This window comes from Abrus precatorius, unplaced genomic scaffold (genome assembly GCF_003935025.1).
Source record: "Abrus precatorius isolate BTA unplaced genomic scaffold, Abrus_2018 Scaffold10, whole genome shotgun sequence".
Taxonomy (NCBI): domain Eukaryota; kingdom Viridiplantae; phylum Streptophyta; class Magnoliopsida; order Fabales; family Fabaceae; genus Abrus; species Abrus precatorius.
The window spans coordinates 1,518,954-1,534,414 of NW_020874292.1; the positions used below are offsets into that span (position 1 = coordinate 1,518,954).

The 15,461-nt window shown below is 32.1% G+C and overlaps 2 protein-coding genes across 9 annotated transcripts; both read left to right on the forward strand.

Moving 5' to 3' along the window:
• The first annotated feature begins 1,946 nt into the window (after positions 1 to 1,946).
• On the forward strand, positions 1,947 to 6,671 carry LOC113870901 (beta-1,3-galactosyltransferase 7-like). Of its 3 annotated transcripts, none has more exons than XM_027507453.1 (11): positions 1,947 to 2,177; positions 2,342 to 2,438; positions 2,540 to 2,592; positions 2,712 to 2,923; positions 3,080 to 3,143; positions 4,480 to 4,552; positions 4,665 to 4,785; positions 4,885 to 4,972; positions 5,095 to 5,220; positions 5,534 to 5,643; positions 6,003 to 6,671. In XM_027507453.1, exons 1-11 carry the CDS (start codon positions 2,086 to 2,088, stop codon positions 6,149 to 6,151), a joined length of 1,185 nt encoding a protein of 394 aa, XP_027363254.1. In that variant the 5' UTR covers positions 1,947 to 2,085; the 3' UTR covers positions 6,152 to 6,671. The 3 variants fall into 3 exon arrangements, with proteins under 3 accessions (XP_027363254.1, XP_027363246.1, XP_027363261.1); XM_027507445.1 differs by having other exon boundaries at positions 1,950 to 2,177; positions 2,703 to 2,923; XM_027507460.1 differs by having other exon boundaries at positions 2,000 to 2,194; positions 2,356 to 2,438.
• Positions 6,672 to 8,340: 1,669 nt separating this feature from the next.
• Positions 8,341 to 15,115, forward strand: LOC113869804 (vacuolar protein sorting-associated protein 9A-like). 6 transcript variants are annotated; one of them, XM_027506319.1, is made up of 7 exons: positions 8,381 to 8,515; positions 8,601 to 8,748; positions 8,919 to 9,765; positions 10,633 to 10,774; positions 11,053 to 11,223; positions 12,059 to 12,238; positions 13,059 to 14,156. In XM_027506319.1, the coding sequence occupies exons 4-7, from the start codon at positions 10,751 to 10,753 to the stop codon at positions 13,869 to 13,871; spliced, it is 1,188 nt and encodes a 395-aa protein (XP_027362120.1). In that variant the 5' UTR covers positions 8,381 to 8,515; positions 8,601 to 8,748; positions 8,919 to 9,765; positions 10,633 to 10,750; the 3' UTR covers positions 13,872 to 14,156. The 6 variants fall into 6 exon arrangements, with proteins under 6 accessions (XP_027362106.1, XP_027362097.1, XP_027362088.1 ...); XM_027506305.1 differs by lacking the exon at positions 8,919 to 9,765 and having other exon boundaries at positions 8,341 to 8,515; XM_027506296.1 differs by having other exon boundaries at positions 8,346 to 8,515; positions 8,601 to 10,774.
• The last annotated feature ends 346 nt before the right edge of the window (positions 15,116 to 15,461 follow it).

The following is a 15,461-nucleotide window of genomic DNA, read 5'->3' on the forward strand; positions in this document are numbered from 1 at the left end:
ATCTAAATATAATATAATAAGATCAATTATTTATTTGTTTATATATATATATATATATATATATATATATATATATAAAGAAAACCTTTTTTACATTAAGTATTACATTTAAATATTTATATCACTTAATTTTTTTCTATAAAATATGAGATAAACCAATTCAATAGTTGATTTTAATAAATATATTATTTTTATAAAATTTTATATAAAAAAGTAGTAGTTACCCCATTATGTTACTTTATTTTGATGTGTAACATATTTTTAAAGTATAAATAAATATTGATTTAAAATAATATTTATAAATATTTAAAATATGTAAAACTTAATATGCACAATCATATAAGGATAATGTAAGATAATTCAATTGTTACATTAATTGATTTTATATTTATTGATGTTTATCTCATATATATTAAATCATGTGAAGATCCAAATACATTGTTAAACTTTAATTAATTTAGTTACTAATTTTTTGCCATCAATCTATTAGATAATTACTCACTCAGTTACTCTTATTATTATTGTTACATAGACATATTATTTATTTTTAATTAATTATTATAAAAATAATGTTTTTTGTTAGTTTAATAATTTATGATAAGATGATAACTTACCATGTTAGTACATTGTAGTAAATTCTTATAGTTTTTATCTAAATCATGGTTTGGGGATTTTTAAACATGACACCAAACACATCTAACTGCGTATCTTATTCTGTCTCGGGACCTCAAAAATATAACTTAGGCACAAAATAAAAAAACAAAATAGTAATTTATTTAGATGTAGAGAAAAATGTATAAGGAAAACCAAAGGAAAAAAAATAGGACAATGAGCAACGAATAGTAATTAAAAAAAAAAGAAATTAATGAAATTCTATCATTTAAATATTTTTAACATAAACAGAAGAAATAATTTCATTTGATATCCTAAATTTTCAAAATATGAACAAAATTCATCCTACCATAATTTACTAAATATTTTAAATAATAAATATAGAAATTTTTAACGTGTGTCAAAATGCACACTATAGAAATTACACATATAATAAATTTTTATTTAAAATTATAATTAGTTCTTAAAATTATGATTTAAAAATTTAGTCCATAAAAATAATAAACATTGATCACTTTAATTGTTGATGTTAAGAAATATTAAAAATAAGTAATATAGTTTCAATTTGTTAGATTAAGTGACATCTATACATTTACATAAATTTTAAATAAAGTCATTTACATATTCTTTTTATAAGGTAAGTCTCTTTTTCTGAAAATTACAAGTTGAACCACAACTTTTTTTTAATATTATGCAAGTTTCTTTTTCTTCCTTTAAAATTATTCATTTTTGCAGCTGAATGAAAGATTCATTGTGAATTAATATTCAATGTCGTAGCAGAATAAATATAAATTCACAGCTGCGCCAGACATCTTAACATTAACCAATCAAAATAAAGGTGATGAACAAGTTTAGATTAGAAGATTTAAATGAGCTTATCCTTTTATATATGCAATAAATTTATTGACAATTTTTTTTTTTTTGGAGATTAATATTTTAAAATCACAATTTAGATGACTTATTTATTGACAGTAAATATTTCAAGAAGTCGTTTTATTTTTTTACGTGCTTTGGCAATATTAGCACATTTCATTGCATCACATTCCATTTAATTTCATTTATATCTAAAAGTCACAAAATGGTCCTTACATGAGCACCATAAGTTCAATGCTTGACTGGCGAGAGATGAGACGCCGTTTCCTACGAGGCACGCACATTTGACATTACTTTGCCAAACCTTTGACAATCTACGACAGCACAAACCGTGTACGAGACTCATTAGTCATCATCATCCCACACACACATTTAACAGTCATCGTTATGTATTTACAACAACCGTTAGATTCCAAATTTTGTAACCTTTCTATTTAAAAATCAAAACTCACATAACACTTAATGATATAAAACGTAATTCCATTGCCAGTTCTTGCAGCCATTAGACCAATTCCTCGTTTGACATTCCCACCAACGTTTTCCGCATCCTTAATCATCTTCTTCATCTTCCACTCCTCTCTCTTTGAGAACAACGCCAAGATGAAAACTCGTAGCTCTACCAAAATCTCTGCATCATGGATTCCTATTTTCTCTGTCTTTTCCTTCATTCTTGGTATGCTCATCACAAGCAGGTTATTATCTATCTCTTTCTCTCTTTATTTTTTCGTATAGGAAATGATTCTTTTGAGCTTTTGAGTCGGACTGTTCTAGAATTGGAAACTTGGGTTTGTGGGTTTTGTTATTTAAGATTTAAACTTTATGATCCGATCCTTGAGGTTTTTGTCTTTGGGTGCAGGATGTGGGAGCCACCTGAATCAAACGGTTTGCTTATTGCTCAGCATCAGCGTGAACAAGAACTTCAAGTGATTTCAGGGGACTGTGCTAGCAAAAAGGCAAGTTTAATCTAATCATCTTATATTTCCAATGGATTTTGTCACGAGTGTTTTGCTTTAATTTTTGAAACCTCTTCTGTTTCTCAATTTTCGAACATCAGATGCAACCTAAGGATGCAATGAACGAATTGTACAAAACCCATGAAGCCATTCAGTGAGTGCCACCTCAAATCTGTTTCCATTTTGCTAGATTTGTTTGAAATGGAATTTTTTTGCCTTTTTTTTTTGTGAATAATCATAATGGGTGTTTTGAACTCCTGGGAGGCATGCCAGAACTTTAGACAAGCAAGTGTCGATGCTTCAGATGGAATTAGCTGCAGCTAGGAGTTCTCGTGAAACTGGGATCTCGGATTCAAACACCACTTCGGGGATCTCTGAGGAAGGATCTACTCCAAGGAAGAAGGCATTTATAGTGATAGGCATAAACACTGCTTTCAGTAGCAGGAAGAGGCGTGATTCAGTTAGAGAGACTTGGATGCCTCAAGGTGAATAAAACTCTCTTAGTGTAAGAGTTTATTTGGTGTTCCCGGTGATAGATTTTAATTCAAATTTTACCAGAATTTTTCATCCCTATTTTTAAGGGAATAATGACCATTATTAATTTCTTAGGAAATTGTGTTTTGTGTCCACGTTTTGATCAGGTGAACAGCTTCTTCAATTAGAGCGTGAGAAGGGAATTGTTATCCGGTTCATGATTGGCCACAGGTAAATTGCCTGCATGATTCCGGTTGGGTCAACCACATGAAATTATCAAAACAAAATGAGTCTTCTTTAGGGGACTGGTCATGAAATCAATGAATAAAATATTTTTATTAAAAATTACGTCAGAAATATATTAATAATAGCAGTAAGAGGGTATTAATAAATGAATAATTATAAATCTTTCTACTTTTTATTCCTACAAATCCTCTTAATTAGTATTAAATAAAGAGAGTATTATTTATATTTTAGGCTTTCAAGATAAAATTACATGTGCTTTTTCCTTTAATACTTACCTTATAAAGTAGTTGAAAGGATTACGAAGAAGAAAGTAGGAAGATATATCAAAACTCTTACTAAAAATTTTCTATTCATAATAAGTGCTTTTAACATTTGTCTAGCAAAATTTGGTGTGAATTAGGAGAGAATTATAACAAGTCACCAAATAGCTAAAGCTGCAGGAATTTCTTTCTGTTCAATGGAAGACTGGTATTTACTGTTTCAGTTAATATGACCACACCAAGTTATCTCTATTAACACTACTTATCTAACTGTTAGATCCAAAAAATGGACTAATTTCAAACGGACATGCGTACCATATAAAGAAACCATAAATAGATTAATTAGAAGTGGTTTGGCAAATCTAAGCTATGAATTTAACCAAGCATATGGGTGCCCATTGCACTGTAATTTTCATGAAGCAACAAGTCTTCTCCCATGAGTTTTTAACTTATGTCCATGGAGTGTGGTGTATTCTTTGTGAGATATACCATGAGGATGTGAGATGCCCACATAGACTAAACAGGGAGGCCAGCAGTGATGCTCCTTCCCCCATTATTTGAAATTTTGTTTGCTAAAGTTATATATAAAATATTAAGATGAATATAAATGTTTGTCTTCTTCCCTTACACGAGTGATGTGACTGATTTAGAAAATTTCGCTGTTGTCTTGTATAATTGAAAAGCAAAAAAGCATGCACAATTGCGGCATTGCATATTTTGTCAATGTGGACATATTTGAATATTTTTCTCTATTTTACTATAGTTCATTAACATAAAGACTAAAAAGTGCTTCATAATATTTCATCCATTTTTGGCCCCCTCAGCCTGCATCCCTTGATGGTCGTATTTTTCATATTACAATGATATTCATCTCTTATTCACTTCTCGGCTTCTAAGCAACTTAATTGTGCATTACATGCTCTATCTATTTTATACTTGAATATGATAAGTCAGGGATTAAAATCTCAGGAGCACTTCATATTAATGGTTTTTTTTTTTTTTTTTTTTAAATCGGGTCCTATTGGCACTAAAATGGGTTGATTTTGCCATTGTTATAACAGTGCAACTTCCAACAGCATTCTAGATCGAGCTATTGATTCAGAAGAAGCCCAACACAAAGACTTCCTTCGCCTGGTAAGACAGATCATTGTTAATTACAATTTTTTGTGGGAGAAAAATATTGATAATCTGGCGGGGGCCTGATATTTGGTTTTACATTATTATTTGAACTTTGCATATCTTGTAGGAGCATGTTGAAGGGTATCATGAGCTGTCTGCAAAGACAAAGATTTTCTTTTCGACTGCAGTTGCAATGTGGGATGCCGATTTTTATGTCAAGGTGGATGATGATGTCCATGTCAATTTAGGTATATGCTATCTCTGGATTCTTGACTTCTTTACCACCTTCTTCTGTCCAATTTCTCTCATTAGTAAGTTTTAGTATTCTAACATATGTTGCTGTTTAGGTGTCCTGGCATCAACCCTTGCTCGTCATCGATCAAAACCAAGGGTCTACATTGGGTGTATGAAATCTGGACCTGTTCTTTCTCGAAAGTAATTCCACTGGACTCCTATGTGTGTGTGTGTGTATAAAATATTAGGAAAGAGACTATTCCCTCTTCTATGCCCCCCATTGTGGCTTTGTATGGATGTTTGACATTGTTTCTGTATTCTAGGGATGTCAAGTACCATGAACCTGAGTTTTGGAAGTTTGGAGAAGAGGGGAACAAATACTTCCGACATGCCACTGGACAGATATATGCAATCTCCAAGGATCTAGCCACTTACATATCCATCAACCAGTATGTATATGATTTTTCATGCAGTACTTAATTGGCTATCTTCTGCTCTATGGACAACAATGATGTATTTTTTGCTAGATAAAGTATGCAGGGATACCCAGATCAGCAACTGTTTTCAATATTTGCCGGCAAATAATTTTTTTGAACAATTCTGCAGATTTTTTTTGAAATGAGAAAGATTTTTTCACAAGTTAAAATTTTTCCAAATATGAAATCTCAGATTGTGGATCAGTCCATGTTTATAGGACCAGCAAGAATCATTGTATATTTGTCCTAAATTTAAATATTCTATGGATCCTTATTGCGACTGCAGGCCAATTTTGCATAAATATGCTAATGAAGATGTCTCACTTGGTGCATGGTTCATTGGTCTTGAAGTTGAGCATATAGATGACCGCAATATGTGCTGTGGAACTCCTCCAGGTATATAGCCTGAAAATGTGTAACTAGCAAACACTCTACCTATATCTTATATGCAGTCAGATTGTCAGAGAAATAGATAATGTATATTGGTTTCAAGTACCACTAAGTTCTAGCACTTATTGGTGCCACTGGATAAGTGACTACTTATATACAACTGAAATTTCTTATATAATTTTGTATCTCTCTTTTCTTAATCACATTCAGCTTGATAAGCTGGAAGCAATCATAAAGCGCAGTGGCATCTACATGCACATCTTAGTCAGGACTAAAAGATGATTTGAAGTTCATTAGATTCTTAATCCATCTGCCCCTTTTTTTCTTTTGGCTACGGTTCTTATTTAAGATTAATGTTTGTGTAGATTGTGAGTGGAAGGCACAAGCAGGTAACATATGTGTTGCATCATTTGATTGGAGCTGCAGTGGAATCTGCAAGTCAGTGGAGAAGATTAAATATGTACACTCAAAGTGTGGTGAAGGGGATGGAGCTGTTTGGAGTGCTTTATTTTAGATTGATTCAAACGAGGGTTGTTTTTTCTGGTTGGAAGAGGTACTGATTATTTAATTGCAGCTGAAACAGACAGTTTCCAGATTTGAGAGTGAGAATTCTTTCGCAAACAGATATAACATGGAAGATCTCCTGATCCATAGAAAGAGCAAGGCTGGTTGATCATTTTGGTGAAAGCTAGCTGAAGTTAGCAATTGCATGAATGTGGACTTAAGGATATACATATGTTCACCACACCCTCCAGTCTTATTTTTTAGTGTGGGAGGCATGACAACTATTCTCGGAATTATGTAACATAGTCTATTCTATTTTTTATAATTTTGATATGTTCCTTTTCTAAAGTGTTTTTGTTATAGTTTATAGGTGGGTGAGATCGGTTATTTCGCCCTTTGTAATGCAAAACAATGTATTGATAGTTCTTCTAATGAGTTAAACGTGATCATTGTTTTGATGACAAAGTTCATATGTCGTATGTATTCACATTTGATCATATATATATATAAGAAAAGACAGGGGTTAAAGTTAAACTACGAAATATTTCTCACTTTTGTAGTGGTTATCATCACTAAGTTCAGAAGCCAGCACAAGAAAGTTACATCAAAGAGCACCAAGAAAGATAATTGTTATTGGCTCGATGCCTCCTAATGAATAATGTAAGGTGCCCTTATCGACTCTCATGTTTTCTTTTTAAGTAAATCAATTTTGATAGATGAAGAATTACAAAGTAAATTAACATTTAATTACATGCATCTCCACTCTAATTTATAATGAAATTAAACCAAGTAAAGGAAATCTTTTTCACTGGGTGATACAAAATAATTTTAATCGATCCATCAAGTTATAAAATAAAAAATTAATAGATAAAATGAATTAGATTATCAATTGTTATTGGATAATGAGTTATTCATAATATTTTACAATTCATTAAATTAAGTGGCCAAAAGTCTATTAGTTGAACATAGGTATTTAAATGATGGATCCAGTTTCAAGTATTGATTGTGTATAAATATCAGTGTTATTTTTATAAAAATATAATATAATAATTTAAAGTGAATCTGTTAGATATCCATCCATAAAAATTGGAGGAGTAAATATCAATTTAATTAGAATATGATCAAATAAATCTTAAAAACACGTAGCTCCACGAATATTTTATGTGCAAAATCAGTGTACGGAAAATAAGACAAAATTAAATGTTAAAGCATTATTCCTACTCCAGAGACACAAAATTTAAAATAAAACTATGAAGTTGAATAAAATTATTTTCAATTTAATATAAGATCTAAGATTTTCATTTTAAAGATTTCTGCCTTGGGTAGAATGATTATTCTCTTGTCATGAATGGGGATTACTTCGATACTATGTTTATGTTCATTTTTATTGTCATTTTAAAAATTAATGAACATTTATTTTAGGGTTAGGATTAAATGATATGATAAGTCAAATTTAATACAATAACTTTGTATAACTTTTTTTATTAAAAATAAAATTTATTAATTCAATTTCTAATAACTTACCAATTGGTATTTCACTGGCTCAATATATCAACGGATGATATATCATACAAATATAAATAAATAACTACTGTTGAGTTACATATTTATAAATAATTAAATTGAATAAAATTTGATGTATATAATCTTTATAATAATATTTCAAAAATCAAAATTAGATTAAAAAACTCATTTTTGATAAAAAAATATTAAAAATGTTACTAATTTAAACACTTATTTGATAATTTTTTTTATAGAATATGATATCAATTATTTATAAAATAGATAAGAAGAGAAAAATATAATTGTTAAAAAAGTTTTATTATATTTTATATATTTTTTAATATTTTTCTTGTTATTTTATAAATTTAATTTAAATAATAATATTTTATTAAAAAATTATTTATTATATTTTAAAGCTTTAATATAATATATTTTTAATAAAAAATATTTTTTTTACGTTTACGTGTTTACAAATTTCTTATATTATGAAAAATAAAATATTAGCATTAGAATTTAAGATTGATTTTAAGTAATTAATGACAATAAAATTTTATTAAAAATATATTATATTTTCTATATAATAAATTTATTATGTGAGATTGATTTCTAGATGTTTACATCAGTAATTAACACAAACCCTTGTAAGAATTACTAAGAAGAAGTGGAATATAATAAAATGTCTGGATTTGGGTGAAAATGGGATGTTAATTGTATTGGATCGTGTCTCCGTCTTGGCGTTGTCAACGAAGACGAAGCTGTAGCTGCTGAGACGGCGGAGAATGGAAAACGCCGACGTTTTTTTGGGCTTACACGACTTCCTCGAGCGCATGCGGCAACCTTCCGCCGCTGATTTCGTCAAAGGAATCAAAAGGTTTTTCGTTTCCATTCGCTCTTTATATTATTACGATCATGGTTTAGGTTAGAATCGGAACCCTAATCAATTGACATTATCGCAGTTTCATTGTTTCGTTTTCGAATAATGCTCCTGATCCCGAGAGGGACAGTGCTGCGGTTCAAGAGTTCCTCGCCAACATGGAAGCGGCTTTCAGAGCTCATCCACTTTGGTCTGGTTGCTCTGAGGAGGAACTCGAAAGTGCCGGTGAAGTCAGTTTCTGCTTTACTCATAACATGTTCTTTCTACTTGTTGCTCTTCATAAATTAAGATATTTCAGTTTTCACTGTATCTAATCTACTCGGTACTCACTACCCTGTACTAACTCTACCATCACTTTACGTTGAACTTCCTAATTTGACTTACTGTATTTACATTGCAGATTTTATCTTAGCCGTGGATGTTGGGATGATTGAATTGGGTTATCCGTACAATCAATGCAACCCACTTCTCTTCCCATGTCCTATATCTGAAGGACATTTCTAGGTTTTTCTTTTTTTAGTAATGGTGAATTCTATAAGTGAGGTTTGAAATTTTGTAAATATGATTTGGGAATGGGAGAGACAGAATTTAGTTCAGCTGTTGGGGTGTGCGGATCTTTCTACCTCGGTGAGTTGGTAGAAAAAATGCTGTATGTTGCCTATAGGAGTGGCAACTGGCAAGGACAGATGTCATGGTTGTTGCACAATGTAAAAGAAAAAACCAGCCTGTTGGTAGCACTGTAGCATATATTAGTAAATTGCTGTTCTGGGATTGTTGTAGATAATCAGAGGTCCTTTTGCCCAAAATGAAAATTCTACCATTTTTCATTCATAAAGCATGGAGTTTGAGCGACATGTTCATGAGCACTAGAAAGAAGCTTGTGAAAATCTATCTGAATCCTCACCTTAAGGGGCCTGTTTGTTTGTCTTTCTAAAATCTAAAGAAAAACCAAGTGCCTATATATTTTAAAACATGATAAAAAAAGGGCAGGTTGGCACTAATGATCTGGGATCTGAAGGAAAATCCTCGCCTTCTTCATGGGCACAAGTTTGAATCCCCTTGTAGCCGTTCAAAATCCCATTTGATCTGCATCCCTCCCCAGTGAGATCCCTAGCACCTAAAGGCTAGTTGACTAGTTACAACTGGATAAAATTGCTTGTGGTTTAGGCCTGTGCAGTAATCCTGGAGGTCATGTTTCAGCTGGTCTTCTCATGATGCCATTGGGACCCCTATGCCCCACCCTATAGGTTCCATCTCCTTCCTGTCATTTTTTTTTAAAAAAAAAAGGATAAGTTTTTGGGACAAAAAAGTAAATATTAGTGCTTTTTCTCAAGAGTAAAAATTGTAGTTTATGGAGAAAAAAAAAAGGAGGCTCTAAAAAATGAAATATCATGAGAACACTTTTTTTTTAAAAGCTTATGCAAAGGCTCCCTAATCTCATCAAGGGACATATTTATCTATTGTTTCAACTGGTATTGAAAATGTGAACCTCATTTTGTAAATCGTGAATAATTTGGAAATATAGACTATAGATAACAGTACGGAAAAATGCATATCTTAATTTCTAATCCTTGTTTTCTTATTAGTAAGTAGTATTGGTATCTGCATGCTCTATTTCATTGCTGACTAATTTCAGTGTAGGATTGGCTAACTTGTAGCAATGTAGTTGGGGACACCATTTTATTCTGATACAATATATTTTTACATAAAAGAAAGCAGTACCAAAATAATCTCCACTCAATATTTTGCTTGCACAAACTAATTTTCTCAGACACTGTTGGTTCTCATTTCTCCCCTATGCTTTCTTGACATTTACTTGTGTTCCTCAATATTGTCGGTCAGACATATTTATGCTTTTTTCCTATTATTTAATCCCTTTTGGGTGAGTATTGGCTTGGAAACTTGGTTTGCCCTGGATGTCAACTTCACAATGTCTATGATACTCGATAATTGGAGTTGGTTGAAGATCTTTTAGGCATTTAAGGTCCGACATGATAGAGAAATTTGAAATGAATTTTTTTTTTAATTTCCATACAAATAAATTTCACTACAGTAAGATGCAAAATTTATCTAAAAACTTGTTAGCCAATGTATGAAAGGTTGTTTTCCTCCAGTGACAATACAGGTAAATAAAATTTGGAGTGAGGTCAACCTAATGGTGGGATTGTATGTTTGATACATTCTAGTCAACACAAGTGTTTTTGGAAAAGAAGCAAGCCAAGTTCAAGGCACATGTATTATTGCAGCTTACTAGTGGTAATTATATAGGCACAGTCTATCAATTTAAACTCCCATCCCTGCCTTTCTGTTATGAAAGTTGTTTTAAGGAAGCTCATTCTCTTCGGTTTAATTAAACTCCAACCGATAGACACAGCTCAAATTAGTTTTAATTGTTCTTGTTGTTTTTCTTGAACACAACAAGAAAATGTTTGCTTCTACACAAAGCATCATTCTATGTTCTTTTCTTGGCAAAATTTTTATAATTCTTCCTATCTTAGTTGATCGTCTTGCCTCCTGGTTTTGATCATATACAGGGGCTTGAGAAGTATGTCATGACCAAGTTATTTGCTCGTGTATTTGCTTCGCTTTCGGATGATGTAAAACTTGATGACCAACTTTCTGAGAAGATGGCTTTGATTCAACAGTTTATTCGACCAGAAAATTTAGATATCAAGCCAGCATTTCAGAATGAAACATCATGGTTGGTGAGTAACATCCAAACTTATTTTCAGTTACCTCTCTGTCTACAATTATGTCAGCTAAGCTCATGTTGCTTATGTTAACCACAACATTTTATCATTTACGAAGGGGCACTGCATGAAGTTATTTTTAATGAATTATTGGATTGTCAACCATTGTTGCCATCACATCGATCTCAAATGCTGCCTAATTATTTTCATCTCTCTTGTAGTTTGGTTTAATGCAACAGTAAAATTTTTGGCGCTGCTCACAAAGCCAGTAATTGAACTCATTGAGAATTGTATAATTGAATTCTAAGCCTGAATCCTACATACTACTTTGACATGGTGGGACAGCCACACCTCTGACAATGTGGTCTACTCTAAAGTTCATATCATAGGGATCCCTGTTGTCAAAATTTAGTTTTAGCACATGATAAATGATTATTTATCTTTTCTCTACCTTTAACTATTAGTTAACACTAAACACTCATTTTTTGTCATCATTTCCCAATGCCTTTAGATTGAGTGGTTCTTGGGTTTGTCACGTATTGGATTTCAATGAACTTAGATACATGGATATGGGAAAAGTTTAATGCATAATTTTCTTGATTAGCCAAGCTTTTCCTAAGAACGAATTTTCTGTTAGATGTAGCCTGAGGTGCTCACTAGTCACTATCAGCTTTTAAGTACTTATTTTATTAGTTTCAGGCAGAAACACTGGAAGAATTATTCCTAACTTGTGCTTTTATTTACTATGGTTTTGGTGACTAAACGTTACAATTTTGATTTGTTTATGATTTTCTGTATATACTCCTGCTCCCTTTAAATCCAATATTTTCTCTCTTTATTATGGTGCTAGCTTGCTCAGAAAGAATTGCAGAAGATCAACATGTACAAGGCACCCAGAGACAAACTTGTCTGTATTCTGAATTGTTGCAAGGTTATCGGTAACTTGCTGCTCAATGCTTCTGTTGCTTCCAAAGAGAATCCTCCAGGAGCTGATGAATTTCTTCCTGTGCTGATTTATGTTACCTTAAAGGTAATCTCAATGTTTCATCAGAAATATATACATACATAATTCTCAAGTAGAAATGATTTTATTTAAGAAGATGATGTTATTATCTGCACTTCTATTAATCTTTCCTTTTTTTATTATGCCACTTTGCTTTGTTTTTCTCTCTTACGATTTTGTACTAATAAAGCTTGTATTCTGTGAAGTTATGTGAAGTCACTTGTGACTTATTTCACGAGAGTATATTTTATGAGGTGTTAAAATATCATCTTGCATGCACTGATCCAGTCATCCTGGCATGACCATATCGTCCATAACTATGCATATCCTCTTTTTGGGAGGTTTGGTTGCATTTTTCAATTTTAAGTACTTGTTCGTTTGGGCTGCTCATGGTGCTGAGATATGACCTTTTCATTTGAAATGTTTGTTATCAAAAGAAATGCTAGTAACACACACTCTAAAACACTCTTTTAACACATTCCTAATTATTGACTAAAATTTATTTAAAACTATAAAAGTATGAGAGAAAAACATTAAATTAGGAATGAAAAAGAGTGGGATCCACATGATTTTGTAGTTTTAATTTTATTTTTGCCCAAACTGAAGAATGATGAAACAACACAAGTGATATAGACTTCAGGAAGAGACTTATATACAGTTATTTATTTGCTAGTGCATTCTTGAAGATGGGATTTCTCTTTTATACCTGTTACCTGCAATTAGAAAAATGATAATTATGCGGAGCAATCACATATTCTCATAAGCTCTATTGTTAGGTATCATTTTAACGTGGATATACTTGGTTTTACTGTTAAATGAAACATCTTCTACTAATGATACTATGCAGGCAAACCCTCCGCAACTGCACTCAAATCTACTGTACATACAAAGGTTTAGACGTCAATCTCGATTGGTTGCAGAAGCTGCATATTATTTTACAAACATGCTCTCTGCTGAGTCCTTCATCTCAAACATTGATGCAAAATCCATTTCAATGGATGAGGCTGAGTTTGAGAGAAACATGGAATTTGCTCGTGCTCTGCTTTCAGCTGATACTCAAGATCCCAGTTCACCTTATCCAAATAATGGACAGTATCCTAGAGCAGAACCTACTAAGCACAGAAATAAAGCATTGAATGATAATAAGGACACTGCATTACGAACTCCATCTTCTGGTGCAAAATCAGAAGGCAAGAAAGTTACTTTTGCAGACGAGTCATTGATCATGAAAGTTCCATCCCTATCAGATTTGGAGAATAAAGGAGCAAATATGATTTTAAAGGAGGATAAGTTGTCTGAAGTTTTCAGGGAGTTTCCATATTTGTTTGCAAGGGTAGGCGACCTGACAGTAGTTGAAGTTGAAGACCTGCTAAATAATTACAAACAACTTGTTTGCAAGTATGTTTGTCTTTCCAAAGGGTTAGGTGTCTCTTCTACATCTCATCCTCCATCCAATCCCCAAAATAATGCTCAAGACCAAGCTGAAACCACGGCAGATTATTCAGACAGTGGACCTGAAGATGCAAATAATAAATCAGAAGTACCTATTAATACAACAGAGCATACTGCGGATGAAGTTTCACTTCTTGAGGATAAAAAAATTGAATCTGATCCGCCTCAAGATGAGCCAGATGCACCTGAGGGTAACGCCTCCTCTTAATTAATCGGAATTAGCTACAACCGTTTTTTCTCCCCCATCATATACCATATTTTTTCGCTTTGTGTAAATTCATTTATGTTGTCCTCTGTGTGGTAGCTGTCCTCTTTCCTTATGTTAGGAATGGCAATACCATGACCACTATGCCCTCTGTAACTCTGATCTCATATAGATTTTAGAATTGCAACAAACAAATTTTGCATTTGGTTTTGCATATTGCAATGGTAAAAAAGAGAGTATGAAGATGCAAATCTAGTTTGAGTAAATGTATGAAGAGCATTTGTTTACCCAGTAGAACCGATTTTTCATGCTTTCCAATACCCCCACTTCGTTGTAAGTCAAGTTTACCGAGAGGAGAAAAATATTGCAGTGGAAAAGGAAAAACAAGCAGATTTGAAATGAACAACTGAAGATGCATTTACTGCTGATTTAAAGCTAGTTAAGGTTACAATATCTTTTACTTGAAATCAATGGTGGATGCATATTTACTTTTTAAATTTATACATCTTTTCACTTAAAAAGAATTAAATTCAGTTCAATTAACTCCTGCATACGTTGAATATTGGTCATACTGCTATGCTATTAGCCCGTTCGTATATAAATAAATATAAGCCATACCTCATTTATGCAAGTAGTTTTGTTGGTGTGTTCAGTGTTGGATTTCAGAAGTCAGAATAATAAATCATAAATGATGGTTTTGTCCATCTCATAATGGCAGTGATGATAGGTTAATGTCCCTAAACTGTGGTTTCTCCATTTGATCATGGTCAACTATTATTGCAATGCTCTATTCAGCTCCCAAATGTCTTTTGGTGAATATGCAATATGCTGGATCAAGTAAAGCAATATCTAGGGACTTGAGGGACATGTCGGATCTTAACCATGTCATAAGCGTTGAATACATCATCGCAGGTTAGTTACATCCTAATACAGTTACCCTTCAATTATGTGTACTCCTGTGTCCGTGGTTCACTTGCACGGAATGAATTGACTGTTCATTTTATTTAGTAAATTATTGATAAAATGAATACTTCGATTTTTTTTTAACTGTTTTCTTTTTAGTTTTCTCTCTCTTATTTCATTTTTTTAAATATATTTTATTTAGTTTCATTTTGGTCCAATTTGTCAATTGTAGTAGTTTTTTACTGTCACTAGTTATGGTTTTTTTAAATTAATTGTGGCATTTTCTTGTTATAATTGATAAATAGGACTAAATTAAAATCAAACAAAGAGGTAAATGATCAAAATGAAAAAAAAACTAAAATAAAAAATAAAGTTAGAAGATTAGAATGCAAATCTTACCTAAATTATTTCACTTCCTTAAATGCAAACTACGTGAAGGACTACCAATTATGGAAATTGAGGCATTAGAGCTGGAAACCTAGATCACCCTTTCCCTTACATACCGACTAGATCTAACCCAATCTGGAATCAATATAAAGATATCACACTAAGAATGAGGGGAAATAAATTATCTAGGAGTGAAGGGACATTATGCATGTCCCATTCTAATTGTCTCGTCCATGTTTCAACTGAAAGGAGCTTTATTGGAAATTTGGAAGAGATACGTGAAATCTTGCCCACCATATCAAG